This window comes from Podarcis melisellensis (assembly GCF_964234715.1).
Source record: "Podarcis melisellensis genome assembly, chromosome: 4".
NCBI classification, from domain to species: domain Eukaryota; kingdom Metazoa; phylum Chordata; class Lepidosauria; order Squamata; family Lacertidae; genus Podarcis; species Podarcis melisellensis.
The window spans coordinates 72,350,717-72,364,097 of NC_138531.1; the positions used below are offsets into that span (position 1 = coordinate 72,350,717).

The following is a 13,381-nucleotide window of genomic DNA, read 5'->3' on the forward strand; positions in this document are numbered from 1 at the left end:
CCGCGCCCTGAAAGGTATCTCTTGCGCCTGCGCGAAGAGGGGGCGGGGAAGAAAAAGGCTCCCGGCTGCGGACGGAGATAGTCGCCCGTAGAGATAGGAAAAAGAAGAGTCGCGCGATTTTATTTCTTCCCCTTGTCAGGTCATACACGTCGGTAGCACCTCAATCCTTATTGGCGCTCCCGGTCCCAATACATACAGCAGCTTTGGTGTGTTTTAAAACCCACAGTGGGGCGATACCTTTATTAGGAGGAATCAATAATATCGTTCCCCCCCCAAAAAAAACCGATATTGCCCAATTCCGTCCCCCTTAATACGGTTACTTTTTGTATGTGCTACTCTACACTTTTCCTATCTCTATAAATATTACCGTAGCTCTATGGCACTGCCTGCCTCTCCGACGTCACTCGTGTCATGTGATCGAGCAGGAAGTGGCGGCGGCTGAGCGCTCTGTGCGCGTGCGTGAGGGGCGAGCAGCCAGAGGCTGGGGCCGGCGAGGAAAGGGATGTATGAAGAGAAAAGCAACAGCTGTCAGACAACGGCACCTCTGGGAGGCTGAAGGTGCGAGAGGTGGGCTAGGAAGGCCCAGGGTCCTGAGTTCAAATTTCGCCGCAGCTGCAGGATAATAGTAATAATAATAATAGTAATTATTATTATTTTGTTATTATTATTTTATTATTATTTATACCCGGCCGATCTGGCTGGGTTGCCCCAGCCACTCTGGGAGGCTTCCAACACATATAAAAACATAATAATCATTCGGGGAAGGGAAGCTGTGATTTCCTGTAGCCTCAAGGTGCCTGTTGAGGCTGCCGGCTTGTCTTCTGTGTCTTTAGCAGCAGCTACATATACAGAAATGTAACAGGTGAAGATGTTCTTCAATTGAAGATAAAGCTATGCCAGAAATTATGTGTTGGGCTGTTTATAAAGGGCCTACCCAACAAACTCTTTGCAATAAGTTGATAATAATACCAATCCATGTTAGAAGGTTGTACAGATAACGGAGATAGGGTATCTAAAGTTCTTTCAACACTTGACCTGTGCTAAGGACTTTTTATTCTATTACACATACCTGCGCAAGATTGGCCAATTTGTTCATTTCAGTCAGTTCATGAAACAATCGGCCAATGTTGCAGTTTTGATTTCAGCTAGTTTTCAGGAGGAAACACACAACTCTGTGCAAGAGGGAGAAATGGAGAACAGTAGTGTGAATTTGGAGGACGTGGAGTTATACCTGTTAAAATAATGTGTCGAGTTTCCCTTTCTTCCTATGCAAAATGCAATTGTTTGGAGTATAACTTAGTCCCCTAGACCTTACTTGGCAGGTATTATCAAATAATGTTCTTTAGGATCCTTATCCATTCAATCCCTGGCTGTCAGCAGTAGGGCTTCATGCAGCGGCATAGCTGATGCTACTTCCAGAGCTCTGCCACTCTTGCTAGCCAGGGCAGAAGGTGGGAGGAGCAAAGAAAAATACCCTTTTGCTACACCAGCTCCTATGTTTTTATTGTCCGATTTTTTTTATTTGCAAATGATTTACAAATGCTTAGGTGAGCTGTTGTGTGTGTCTGTGTTGTTGATTTTGTTCATCACTTATGAAAATTTTGTTCATCACTTTTGAAATTGGAATAGCAATGCAAGAAGATTAGATTAGGGCTTCCAGAATATTGTTCAAGCATGTGCGGAAAAAACACAATTTCATGCAGGTTACGTAAAGCAAAGCACTAATAGCCTATTGGGTGCTGTCATGTTTACTAGTAATAAAACATATGCTGCTGTTTTTCTGAAAGGATCTACTTGATAAGTTTTTGCTTTGCTGTTCAAAGGGCACTGACGACAAGGCAGTGGAATGGAGTCCAGGTGCTGTAGTCAGCCTGCTCGGTGGGCCAAGCCAGCCATGTATACATTCCTTCTAGGAGGTACCTTTGTTACCTTGGGATCAAGTCGTATCCTTCTAATGAAATACTCTGCCAATGAAGGTATGCTTGAATATTTAATTCTATATGGATCACAACATGATTGATCAGCATGCTATCTGTCTTCATGCTCTCTACTAGCATGAGGCTACAATATTATCAGGGAATGTAAATAGTCCTGATTTTTTAATCAGAATTACCTGGCAATCTGTTTTCTTTCTTCAGAGCCATGAAGACCAGTTGTAATATGCCCTCTGTGTAGTCAGATAACTTTTCTGTGACATCAGGCAGAACTACCAGCATTTATTTTATGTCACTTGATATATTTACCTGCTGCTTGTGAGGAAAAGGGTAAAAGAGCATGAGATGCATGATAATAGTGATTTGGAGGAGGCAGGGCAATGTGTAGAATACAGAAGCCTTACCCCTTGAACCTCAAAGCCCTTTTTTAAATTTACCAAGCTTTCTGACAGCAACAGCATGAATATTTTCATGCATTCTTCACAGCTGTATGGCCTGAAAACTTGGTTGTTGTATAAAAATGAAGGCAGCAGTTGCTGGTGCACACAGGCCGCCTGTTGCTAGTTTTTTGTTCTTCAGTGTAAATATTTGTAACGTACTGTATACCCTCTGTCTTCTCAGATAACCAGTATGATTATCTTCCTGCAACTGTGAATGTGTGTTCGGAATTAGTTAAGCTGGTGCTCTGTCTGGTAATGGCACTCTGGGTCACCAGGAAAGGTAAGTTGTTAAGGTCGGGTTCTTACACGATATTTAGCTACAAGAATGTCCTCCCCAGTTGCTTGCTATGTATCAGTGGAATTTAGGCAGCTATCAGATGAATCTATCTTGTATTGACTGTACTCACAAAATATGGGATCTGTGAGGATGCAGTGTTGCTCTGCTGAAAAGTACTGTTTTGGGAAGTGCTGCAGCTCAGTGGTGTGGGATGCATGCATGCAGATGGTTCTGTGTTCAGTCCCTGGCATCTCCAGGTAGGACTGGGAATGCCTGCTGTATAAAACCATGGAGTGGCATAGCTAGTCAGTGTGAACAGTAATGAGCTTGATGAACCAATGGTTTGACTTAGTATAAAGCAGCCCTCTTGCCATTAGTAGTTAGTCACATGCTGCCTTTGAACTTAGGAGTTCTATAAAGCCATTGATCAACCTATTCTTCATGAATTTTACTAATTCCCCTTGAAAGCGGTGTAGCATTCAAAGCTATTTCTTGCCTTGTGGGCCGAATTCATGTTTCATCACATGATAAAAGTGCATACATCGTGGCTTTTCATGTGGAGTCATTTTGGACTGGAAGTTTGTTTGAAATAGCTCTTTGAAAAACTTGAAGATTGCCACAACAGAGAGAACACATGCAAAGTAGCCTTTCCCCTGAGGCACGCTATTTCACGCAAATTCCTCAAAATGCTGAATATATGTGGTAAAGTTGCCATTTAAATGCCTTTAACACATTGGGAAATCAATCTTAGCAAGAAGATCAAGAACCCAGTGACTGGAGATTGGATTTCAAAGAACATGACTGCAAGCATTTAGTCAAAACATCTTTTCAGGATAGCATGGTATAGTTTCATATTTGAGCCTGCCCAGGATATTCCCAAACTGTGAATTTATTTATTCAAGGATTGTGCCTCTTTAAACCTAAGAATAAGAGCAAAAGCTGGAGTGGGGGGCGTGTTCCCCTCCAGACATTGTCAGACTCCAGCTCCCATTAGCCTGAGCCAGCATGGCCAATGGTAAGGGATGATGGGACTTGTAGTCCAGCAAAGTTTGGTGGGCTGCAGGTTAGCCACCCTTGTGTGGATATGAAGCAAATTAAGAGTGTTTAACTGATTTCCCCCCTTTCTTCCCTATTTACTCCTTTTTTAGGAGGTTATTCTCATAGTGGATTTGGCTGCAGCTCATGGAGGCAATTGAATAGCTACGTTAAGTGGTCAATTCCTGCCTTCCTCTATTTTCTGGATAACCTGATTGTCTTCTATGTCTTGTCCTATCTCCAACCAGTAAGTAAGACTTTAGAAATTCAATGTGCACTTTATGCTCAAGGTTTTTGTAAACAGAGAGTGTGTCCCATACCATACTTACTATTAACTTGTACCAAGTTATGGTCAAGTCAACAAGACTGCAGGGAACCTCTTTTTTCAGTTTTTAACCTGTTGAGATGAACTAACAATATCTCAGTAGCTGAACTGGATGCTTAGGGTAGGCTCTGCCAGAGCTACAGTACAGGAGGGGATGGATTAATCTTAAGGGAATTGACTGCAGGGAACCTCTTTTTTCAGTTTTTAACCTGTTGAGATGAACTAACAATATCTCAGTAGCTGAACTGGATGCTTAGGGTAGGCTCTGCCAGAGCTACAGTACAGGAGGGGATGGATTAATCTTAAGGGAATTGACACCAGTCTTATCTGGAGTATTGTGGCCAGTTATGACCCAGCACTATAGGGCAGGTTCAGAGGGTATGTATAGCCTAGTTTTGTTTTTGTTTTTAAATGGGGACAGTAGCATGTCTTTCAAAATTACAAGTTCAAGGATGGGCTATCTTCCCCATTTAATTGAGCCATGGTGAAAAAAAATCCATATGATATTAGTCATAAGGAAAAGAGCAGTGTTCTAGAAAGGTAAGAAAGAAGACTGGTTCAAACATAACAGTGGTTCATTGGGTTGGAAATAAGCATCATGCTAACACATTTCCCCCCAAAACTTGGATCTCCAGCTGTAGTTGGACTACAACTTTCATCATCCCTAGCTAGCAGGAACAGTGGTCAAGGAAGATGGGAGTTGTAGTCCAACAATAGCTAGAGACCCAAGTTTGAGAAACACTGTGCTAACCCCTTCTAAAGAGCCACACTTGTACCGTGTAAACCACTTGGAGAACTTACTGTTGAAAGCACTCTATAAATATTCAAAATGAAACAACATGAAACCATAGTTTTCAGTCTCAGATGTAAGAGGAAATTATGGTTTCAAATAACCATGATGCAAGAAGATAGTGAAAGGAGGTGGGGAAGCACATAGGCACAAACATCACACTTCTTATGTTATGCCTTTTTTGTCAATTGTCTAATCTTTTAACATGATAAACCGCCCTGGGGTCATAAGACAAAGAGCAGGATAAAAAGTTTTTCAGAACAAGTTCTCAGCTGTTCTTAAGTCAGGTGAGAAGGTTTTTAGACGTTCTTTTTGCCGTTGCAAGTTATGTTTGGACTAAGAAGCCTCAGCTATGATATCAAGATTAGTGCTGACCTTCCTGATAAAAGGGCATTACAGACTGATTATCCCATTGCTAGGTTGCATTTGGCATGTAACTTTGCTCCTCAATTTCTTTTTCTCTAGGCCATGGCTGTGCTTTTCTCAAATTTTGTCATTATAACAACTGCTCTCCTGTTCAGAATTGTGCTGAAGTAAGTAGCAATGGAAGCATGTTTTCATTAGTCAATATTTTTCTTTCTTTCTAGTGTTGGTATTAGAATTCACCAAGATCTCTTTAAATCAGTTATAAACAAGAATATAAAGGTGTTTGAAATTTAAAGCAAGCCAAAATAAATTCAGATATGTATTAAGTCTTTATGTGTTAATGAGCATGCTATTGATGCTGACTGAGCTTGGTTCTTTTGCTTTGCTGGTTGTTCATAACAAATCACACGTGCTTTGGTCCCAATGAATGAGACAGAATTTCATTTGAGTAAACTTACTTAGGACTGGATTTTCAGTAAGCCTATGCAGCAGGTATAAATTCCATCACCAACATTACAAATTAATTTGAAGCCAAGCACCGATAAGCCTCCTGTCCTGTGTATTTAGTTTCCTTCAGGATTTCTGTAAGAGCTAGTCCTCAGTGTTTCAGATGGCCCTTGTGTGTTGACCTGCATTTAGAGTCCCCAAAATGATGGCTTTAGTAGTCTATTCTAGCTGAGCCATATTCTAGATAGGGATAAATTCTCTGATATCCTTGTGTCCACCTTCATACAGTTTCAAGAGATACAAGATAATTCAATCTTTATATTAGGTGAGAGAGATGGCTGTTCTAAACTGCTGATTGCAATCCAGGTCCTTGAGTACAGCATACCTGCAGTTTACTGTCTCCTAGTTTATGTGTTGTAGCATTGAAAATGTTATTTTTGGGGAGCTGAGAAGAGATCGTGTCTGTGCAGCTACCTCGGCAAAGAAGACGGGCAGCATATTTTTACCCACGACTTGTGCTGTTTGGCATTGACTTGCTGGGTTGCTTCATACCTGTCCGTGTACACTGAGAGTCTCTTTTTTTGTCTACACACAGGCGGCAACTCTCCTGGGTGCAGTGGGCATCCCTGCTGATTTTGTTCCTGTCTATTGTCGCCCTGACGGCCGGGACAGGAAGCCACAAGCATAGCTTGGCCATGCATGGGTTCCATCACGACATCTATTTCAGCCACTCTAACAGCTGCCTGCAGTATGCCAGCCTGGAGGAAGAGTGCTCGGGAAGAGAGAACTGCACGAGAACGTGGCTTTTCCCCAGCTTAAGCTGGAACATCACTGCTGCCACTGGAGCCCTGAGAACCATTCCCCTTGGGCTAGGACACCTGCTCATACTGGTGCAGTGCTTCATCTCCGCCCTGGCCAACATCTACAATGAAAAGATATTGAAAGAAGGAGGCCAGTTCAGTGAAAACATCTTTGTACAGAACACCAAGCTGTACCTCTTCGGAGCCATGTTCAACGCCCTGATTCTGAGCTTGCGCCCTGAAAACAGGCGCCGGATAGAACACTGTGGGTTCTTCTATGGGCACAATGCGTTCTCCGTCGCCCTTATTTTCGTCACTGCCTTCCTGGGGCTCTCTGTGGCTTTCATCTTGAAGTTCCGAGACAACATGTTTCACGTCCTGTCTGCACAGGTCACCACCGTGATCATCACCACGGTGTCTGTCTTTGTTTTTGACTTCAAGCCTTCCCTGGAGTTCTTCCTGCAAGCTCCTGTGGTGCTCTTGTCCATATTCATCTACCATTCCAGCAGCCCTAGGTGCGTGGAATATACCGCTCAGTGGGAGAGGAGCAAAGTCGGTGGAGGGCCCTGGGAGCGCTCCAATGGGGTAAGGCTTGGGAAGGGTTTTTTTTTAGTCCATTGCACGGGCCGGCTGACGCCATCCCACCACCACTGCTGTTGCTTTGATGTAAGAGTTTTGATTTGATATACCACTTTATCACTACCCTAGGGAGTGTCAAAGTGGCTAACATTCTCCTTTCTCTTCCTCCCCTACAACAAACACTCTGTGAAGTGAGTGGGGCTGAGAAACTTCAAAGAAGTGTGACTAGCCCAAGGTCACCCAGCAGGTGCATGTGGAGGAGCGGAGACGCGAACCCAGTTCACCAGATTACGAGTCTCACTCTTAACCACTACACCACACTGGCTCTCAGAGGTTTAGGCTTTAGTGGTTTAGCTGCAGGTCTACCCCTTTGCAAATGAGTGGCTCTGCTTCACTTGCTTACAGTGCTGCAAACCCATGCTTTTGTGAGGCACCTGATGTCATTGTAGACATTTCCCAGTCACCCAAGAATGTTGGCTTGGTGTCATTGTAATAGGTATCTGTAGAGCTGACAAATGACAAAATGTGCTGGCAGCAAGCCGGCAACCTGACCCAAAGTTAACTGCGCTTATGACTATTGATTTCAGTGGGCTTAATGCTGTGTTGAATTATAGCTGCTTCTTTGTGCAAGTAGGCACCAGAGGGCGCTGTTGACAGTTAAAGCTGCTCTTGGGTAACATTTATGCAACTTGAATGAATGCTTTATAGTGATAACTTGGAAGACCTATAGGAAGAGGGAGCTTTCACATCTGCATCTATGATCTTGGATTTCTGCTGGGTTCAGTTCGCAGGTGCAGCTCCCCAAAACCTGTGCAGGTGATTAAATGTTTCCATTAACAAGTCATTTCATGACTGTCAAGTCAGAGCTTGTCCTGCTCCTGCTAGATGCATCTGTGTGGTACCTTTGCAGAATAATATGGAATATAGTTAAATTTTATTGTCCTGTTGCTCAACTCAAATTCTGGATATATCAGTGGATGTTAAACTCATCAGCAGTAGCCTATAAAAATATTATTCAATTGATACAAAAAGAGAGGAGTAAACAGTCTTACCTATTAATACATAACAGAGCAAAAGTTTCAGCAGAGATCTAAGATAGTCATAGTAGGACATATGGAAAATATGTAGGATCTGTGCTCCTGGGTGTTTCCCAGTGTATTTATTGACGTAAGCATGCATAGAATTGCAGCCTTAGTATCCTAAAGAGATTTAAAACCCAGCTGCTCGGTTTTATCACTTTCACTTGATTGTTTCAAAGTAATCATTTGTTACAACTGACCTTGCATGATCTTCACTCCGATTATTTGCTCAGGATGACAGTAAAGTTTTGCTATGCAACCTTCACAGGCAGCTGCTTGAGCTGCCACCTGCTGCCTGTTTCCATTCAGCCTTCCTGCTTGCAGTTCAGCTCCTAATTCTTAATAAATGGCTTGTAACAACAAATATTTATAGACCTTTTAGGCTCATAAAGTGTTCTTAATTCATAGGCATCCATATAAACTCAGAGCCAGCGCCACATATTTGGATGACTAGGCATCTGGGCTTCTTTGTGTCCTAGTCTGGTATTTATTTGTTTCAGCATTGGATCTGATTCATCCTAGGGGGATTAACTTTAATGAATGGGTAGTTCAGAAAATGATTTTATAGTGAATTGGGAAAGAACATGCTTCAAATGAGACACACTGAAGCATAGCTTTGGCACTAGCAAAGGGCCTTTACGCCATATAATGCGAACAGGTGAAGGTGGGGGACACTGATCAGCCCAAGAGCTACAGTCTGTCCTGGGCAACTTTCTGAAGGCCCCATACCTGGGGTGGGCATGGCCAGAGGCACCAAGTGGGTGGAGCAACAGGTGTGGCTCTTGCCTTTTTACAGTAGGCTATGCAGGTGGCGCTGTGGGTTAAACCACAGAGCCTAGGACTTGCCGATCAGAAGGTTGGCAGGTCGAATCCCCACGACGGGGTGAGCTCCCGTTGCTCAGTCCCTGCTCCTGCCAACCTAGCAGTTTGAAAGCACATCAAAGTGCAAGTAAATAAATAGGTATCGCTCTGGTGGGAAAGTAAACAGCGTTTCCGTGTGCTGCTCTGATTCGCCAGAAGCCAATAAAGCGAAATGAGCGCCTCAACCCCAGAGTCGGCCACGACTGGATCTAATGGTCAGGGGTCCCTTTACCTTTACCTTTACAATCAATCCATGCAAAAGGCAGGGGTTTCTAGACCCACATATTTCCTTCCAGGCAAACAAGGCATTATCGCAGCTCAAGGCCACATTCCAGCCAGGCAAAAGCACTCAAGGAGAGTGCAGAGCCAGGCCAGCAAGAAGTGTGGCATGGGGAGGAATGTGACCTGGAGAGAGTCCCAAGGAGGCCTTGAAGGACAGCATTTGGCCCTCAGGCCCCAGGTTCTCCAGCCTCAACATAGATACATATGAATTATCCTATAAAACCAGTCTGCTAACTCTGGAGTTCTCTCTCTTTCCCCCAGTCACATGCCCCTGATTCCTGGCCGTAAAAATCCCCAGCTGAAATGAAAACATCTTGCAGCAGTTCCAAAATATACCCAGGTCAAGTGAAGCCCATGATTGTGGGTCCTGTTACAAGAATATTGCTGTCACTTCACAAAGCTGAAATATTTAGTGCTTGATTATTATCAGTTGAAAATGTTAACCAAGCATAGACTAATGTTGCCTTTTCGCTCTCTTTCCCATCTGTAGGATGGAGAAGAACTCGAGAGACTTACGAAGCAAGACAGTGACCATGATTCGGAAGAAGAGGCCTTATAGCCTGGCTTTGGATTTTTGAAGTACAGACATTCTTATTTAAGAAAATGAAGTTTTACCCTGGGAGGTGGGGGGAGGTTCGGACCGTGACCAACAGGTGGAAGTTTCTTCTTTCTTGTCGCTAAGGTGGGATTTTAATTTGTGTTTTCATAAAGCTGTGCAAGGTAATATATTAACTACTGTGAAGGGGTTTTGACGAGGGAAGGGACCTATTCATAGAGGATGAGGATAATGCTATCCATGGTTCTTAATGAGGACTCCAGGATCAAATACAGGTGCCTCTGAATACCTGCTGTTGGGGATTAGCAACCTTCATGTCCTGCTCATGGGCTTCTCCTAGTCATCAGGTTGGCCATGGTGAGAAGTGGGATGCTGTGCTTTTGGTCTGATCCAGCACAGCTGCTCTTATGTACTTGACTTCTGTAGTTCACGAGAGTGAAGAATTCCTGCAGAAAGAGAGCGGCCGGCAGTGGTTGCTAGTTCAGACTGCTTTGGATGAAGAGACGTAGAACTGGAAGCATCACTTGGAACTTTCTCACTTGGTTCTTTCACATGAATGTAAGAAAGCATTAATGCTACTGAAGTTAACCGAGGTACCTTGGTTCAGAGCAAATGTAAATGAAGAATCAATAGATGGAGCCATGGAGGCTGTTCATCTTACAGTATTCTGGAGATGAGAACTGTCAAACTATTCACAATTGTATGCCACAGACATTTAAAGATTTACTCATATTTCAGGGGTACTTGAAACAGTGTCAAATGTGTCTTTACCACTATGTGTGTGTGCTGTTGCCACTCATGGTTCCTGACACACATTTTTCTGATTTGCACAGTTGAAGAAGTGCATTTGTCAGACGCACAACCATGCTTTTAGATGTATATTTAAACTGTTTTATAGGAGCAGCTTTAAAGTATTGGGCTGTCCACAGTGCTAGTCCTACCCAGAGTAGACCCACTGAAATTACTGGACATAAACTAGTCATAGTCATTAATTTCAGTAGTTCTTCTCTTGGATAGGAGTAGCATTGGATTACCACTGATACCGTGTGAAGTGGAGCTCAGTGGTGGATGCAGTTGCAATATAGTAATCCAAAGCTTACATATTGAAGAACACTATATACCCTCCTGGTGTTTATGGTGCTATGTTTTACACATGAATATTAGGTATCCTTATACTTGAGCCTGAAAGTTGTTGTTGGGATATCTAATGCTGCTTCTAAAGCAAAGGTGGGAATGTTGTTGGGACTCACAACTCCCATTTGTTCTACCCAAAATTGCCAGCGGTAAAGTAATGGTAGAGTTGCAGTCCAACAAGATTTGGAGGGCCATAGGTTCCCCACCCATGATGTGTGGGCTCACGATGATTTTCTCCCCTCCTTGTCACAAATCAAAATTGTCATCCCGCTGATGGATCCTTAGAACACATTTTCAAACGGGATAAGTACTGAGTCAAGAGCACAGGATATGCACAAGTTCATTTCATCTGTGTGCAGCCCTTTTACACAAGCTGCGAAACAAACCAAGAAGCTGCACTTAATCATCGCTTCCCATGACGATTCCATCTCCCTGACTATCGTTAACGGCTTCCAAATCAGCCAGGATTCAAAAGCCAACTTTAAACTATGGTTTCATATCCTGTCTTCTTTAGAAGTCACTAACCATATTTTCCTAGTTTGAATGTATCCGGAAGATGATATATTAACTGAAACTTCCTGGTTTGTTTCACAGCTCGTGTCAAAGGGTAGCACACACATGAAAGGAACTTGTGCCTGTACTGGCCTATTCTTGCTACTTGAAATGGCAAGCTGCAGTGCCTCTCCATATTTGATTTTGGCATAAGTGCCCACTCTGCCTTTTGTCCCTGAGTTTTATCTCTTGTCCTCTTTAATGCCTGTCTCTGTGTAAAATACAACTTTTTTGTGTACTACAACTGTGTAAAAGTGCAGCACAGGGACAAAAATATGAGGGATAAAATAAAAAGTAACAAAGAACAATGTTATGGGCGTAGGCTTAGAACTTTTAACAATGCCTTTTGTTAAGTATGATTCAAGGAAATGCATGTTTTGTAATTTAGGGCTCATTCAGGGATGAGACTATGTATAAAGGAAATAGTGTGAACAGAAATGGGGCAAGGAGGTCAGGTGTTTCTGATTTCTTTTCTCTTGTATTTCTTTTTAGGGGGGACTACAATATAATTTGAAAATCTTGGTAATACTTGAACTGTCACAGCTTCAGTTTTACACTTCCAGCCCAAGTCACTATTTGCCAAAAAACAAAGAAACCCAGCAAGAAAGCAGTGGGATGGGAAGAAATACAGGCCCTTATCTTGCAGAAGTAGATAAATACTCCAGGAAGTGGTCATATAAGCTGCTTCTTCTTATTGCACAGATAACAACTCATTTTTGTGTCTGTTGATGGAAAGGTGCAGCGTCTGTGGGTTTCTCAGACTGTTTTATGATACTCCTAGAACTCAAAAGTATATTGGAACAAGTCTAAATGGAGCATTCCTTTGAACCTGGCTTTTTTATTTGAACAGAGTTTGAAATAAGGAGCTAATTGCTCCTAAGAGCAGCTTTGGAGCAGGTGTGGTTTCTGTGGACAGTGGTTTTGATTGTGCTTTAGCTCCTCATTTGCATTTGTGATAGCCTTGCTGCTAAGACATCTGTTCCTTTGTTTGCTAGTGTAACAGAACAGGAGCCTCCTGGTGTACACTCTTTTGTTGTTGCTATTCAAGTGCATTCATTAAGGAACTCTGCCTGATTCCCTTATAGTGCCTGGTGTTAACCAAAATGTGGGACCTCTTTGTGATGTTTTCATAGTTTTACAGTCCACACGGCCAAATAAACTACAACGTAAATGGATTTTGGATTTTTGTGTGTTTGTGGGATGTGGGTGGTGCTGTGGTCTAAACCACAGAACCTAGGGCTTGCCGATCAGAAGGTCAGTGGTTCGATTCCCCGCAACGGAGCGGGAAGGTAAACGACATTTCCATGGGCTTCTTTGGTTCGCCAGAAGTGGCTTAGTCGTGCTGGTATGCCGGCTCCCTTGGCCAGTAAAGCGAGATGAGCGCCGCAACCCCAGAGTCATCAGTGACCGGACCTAATGGTCAGGGGTCCCTTTACATTTACCTTTAAGGCTAGAAAATGCATGAGGAAAGAAGACGTTTATGGATGATAAAGTAGAAATCCAAAGCTTATTTTTTACAAAGTGGCAATAACACGAATAGATATATATGCTGCCAGTAACTGCATATGAATACAGACTGTTCTGTTAATGGAGTTGCTCAAATTGCTCCACATGCATGCAACTCACAAGTTGGGTATCCACTTTATCCCAGGTATTATTAATACCTTGGATACGCTGGAGTCTCCTGGGGCAAAAGAGGAGTAAAGCCTGTGGTGACTTGCCCAAGCAAATAATGCCCTTAGTTGTCCCTTTATTTCAATCCAGGACACAGCCCAAAGAAAGCTAAAATACTGAAAAACAGCTTAACCTGTAGACCAACTCACATTTTATAACAGTCCCCTGTTAGCCAAGGATCATACAATACAGGGAGAACAAATATTTCTCTAAGAATACTAATATAGGACCAGAGGTTTCATGGTAACCT

At 43.0% G+C, this 13,381-nt stretch overlaps 1 protein-coding gene across 2 annotated transcripts; it reads left to right on the forward strand.

Moving 5' to 3' along the window:
* Positions 1–409: 409 nt before the first annotated feature.
* SLC35A5 (solute carrier family 35 member A5) lies at positions 410–12,632 on the forward strand. Of its 2 annotated transcripts, none has more exons than XM_081909045.1 (7): positions 410–558; positions 1,824–1,976; positions 2,556–2,654; positions 3,800–3,933; positions 5,267–5,334; positions 6,210–6,999; positions 9,706–12,632. In XM_081909045.1, the coding sequence occupies exons 2-7, from the start codon at positions 1,847–1,849 to the stop codon at positions 9,772–9,774; spliced, it is 1,290 nt and encodes a 429-aa protein (XP_081765171.1). In that variant the 5' UTR covers positions 410–558; positions 1,824–1,846; the 3' UTR covers positions 9,775–12,632. The 2 variants fall into 2 exon arrangements, with proteins under 2 accessions (XP_081765171.1, XP_081765172.1); XM_081909046.1 differs by having other exon boundaries at positions 421–567.
* The last annotated feature ends 749 nt before the right edge of the window (positions 12,633–13,381 follow it).

Coding starts and splice junctions, on each gene's coding strand:
- SLC35A5 (XM_081909045.1), top strand. CDS start 1,847: ATGGAGTCCAGGTGCTGTAGTCAGCCTGCTCGGTGGGCCAAGCCAGCC. Junction 3,934..5,266: donor TCTTGTCCTATCTCCAACCA/GTAAGTAAGACT, acceptor CTTTTTCTCTAG/GCCATGGCTGTGCTTTTCTC. Junction 7,000..9,705: donor CCTGGGAGCGCTCCAATGGG/GTAAGGCTTGGG, acceptor TCCCATCTGTAG/GATGGAGAAGAACTCGAGAG.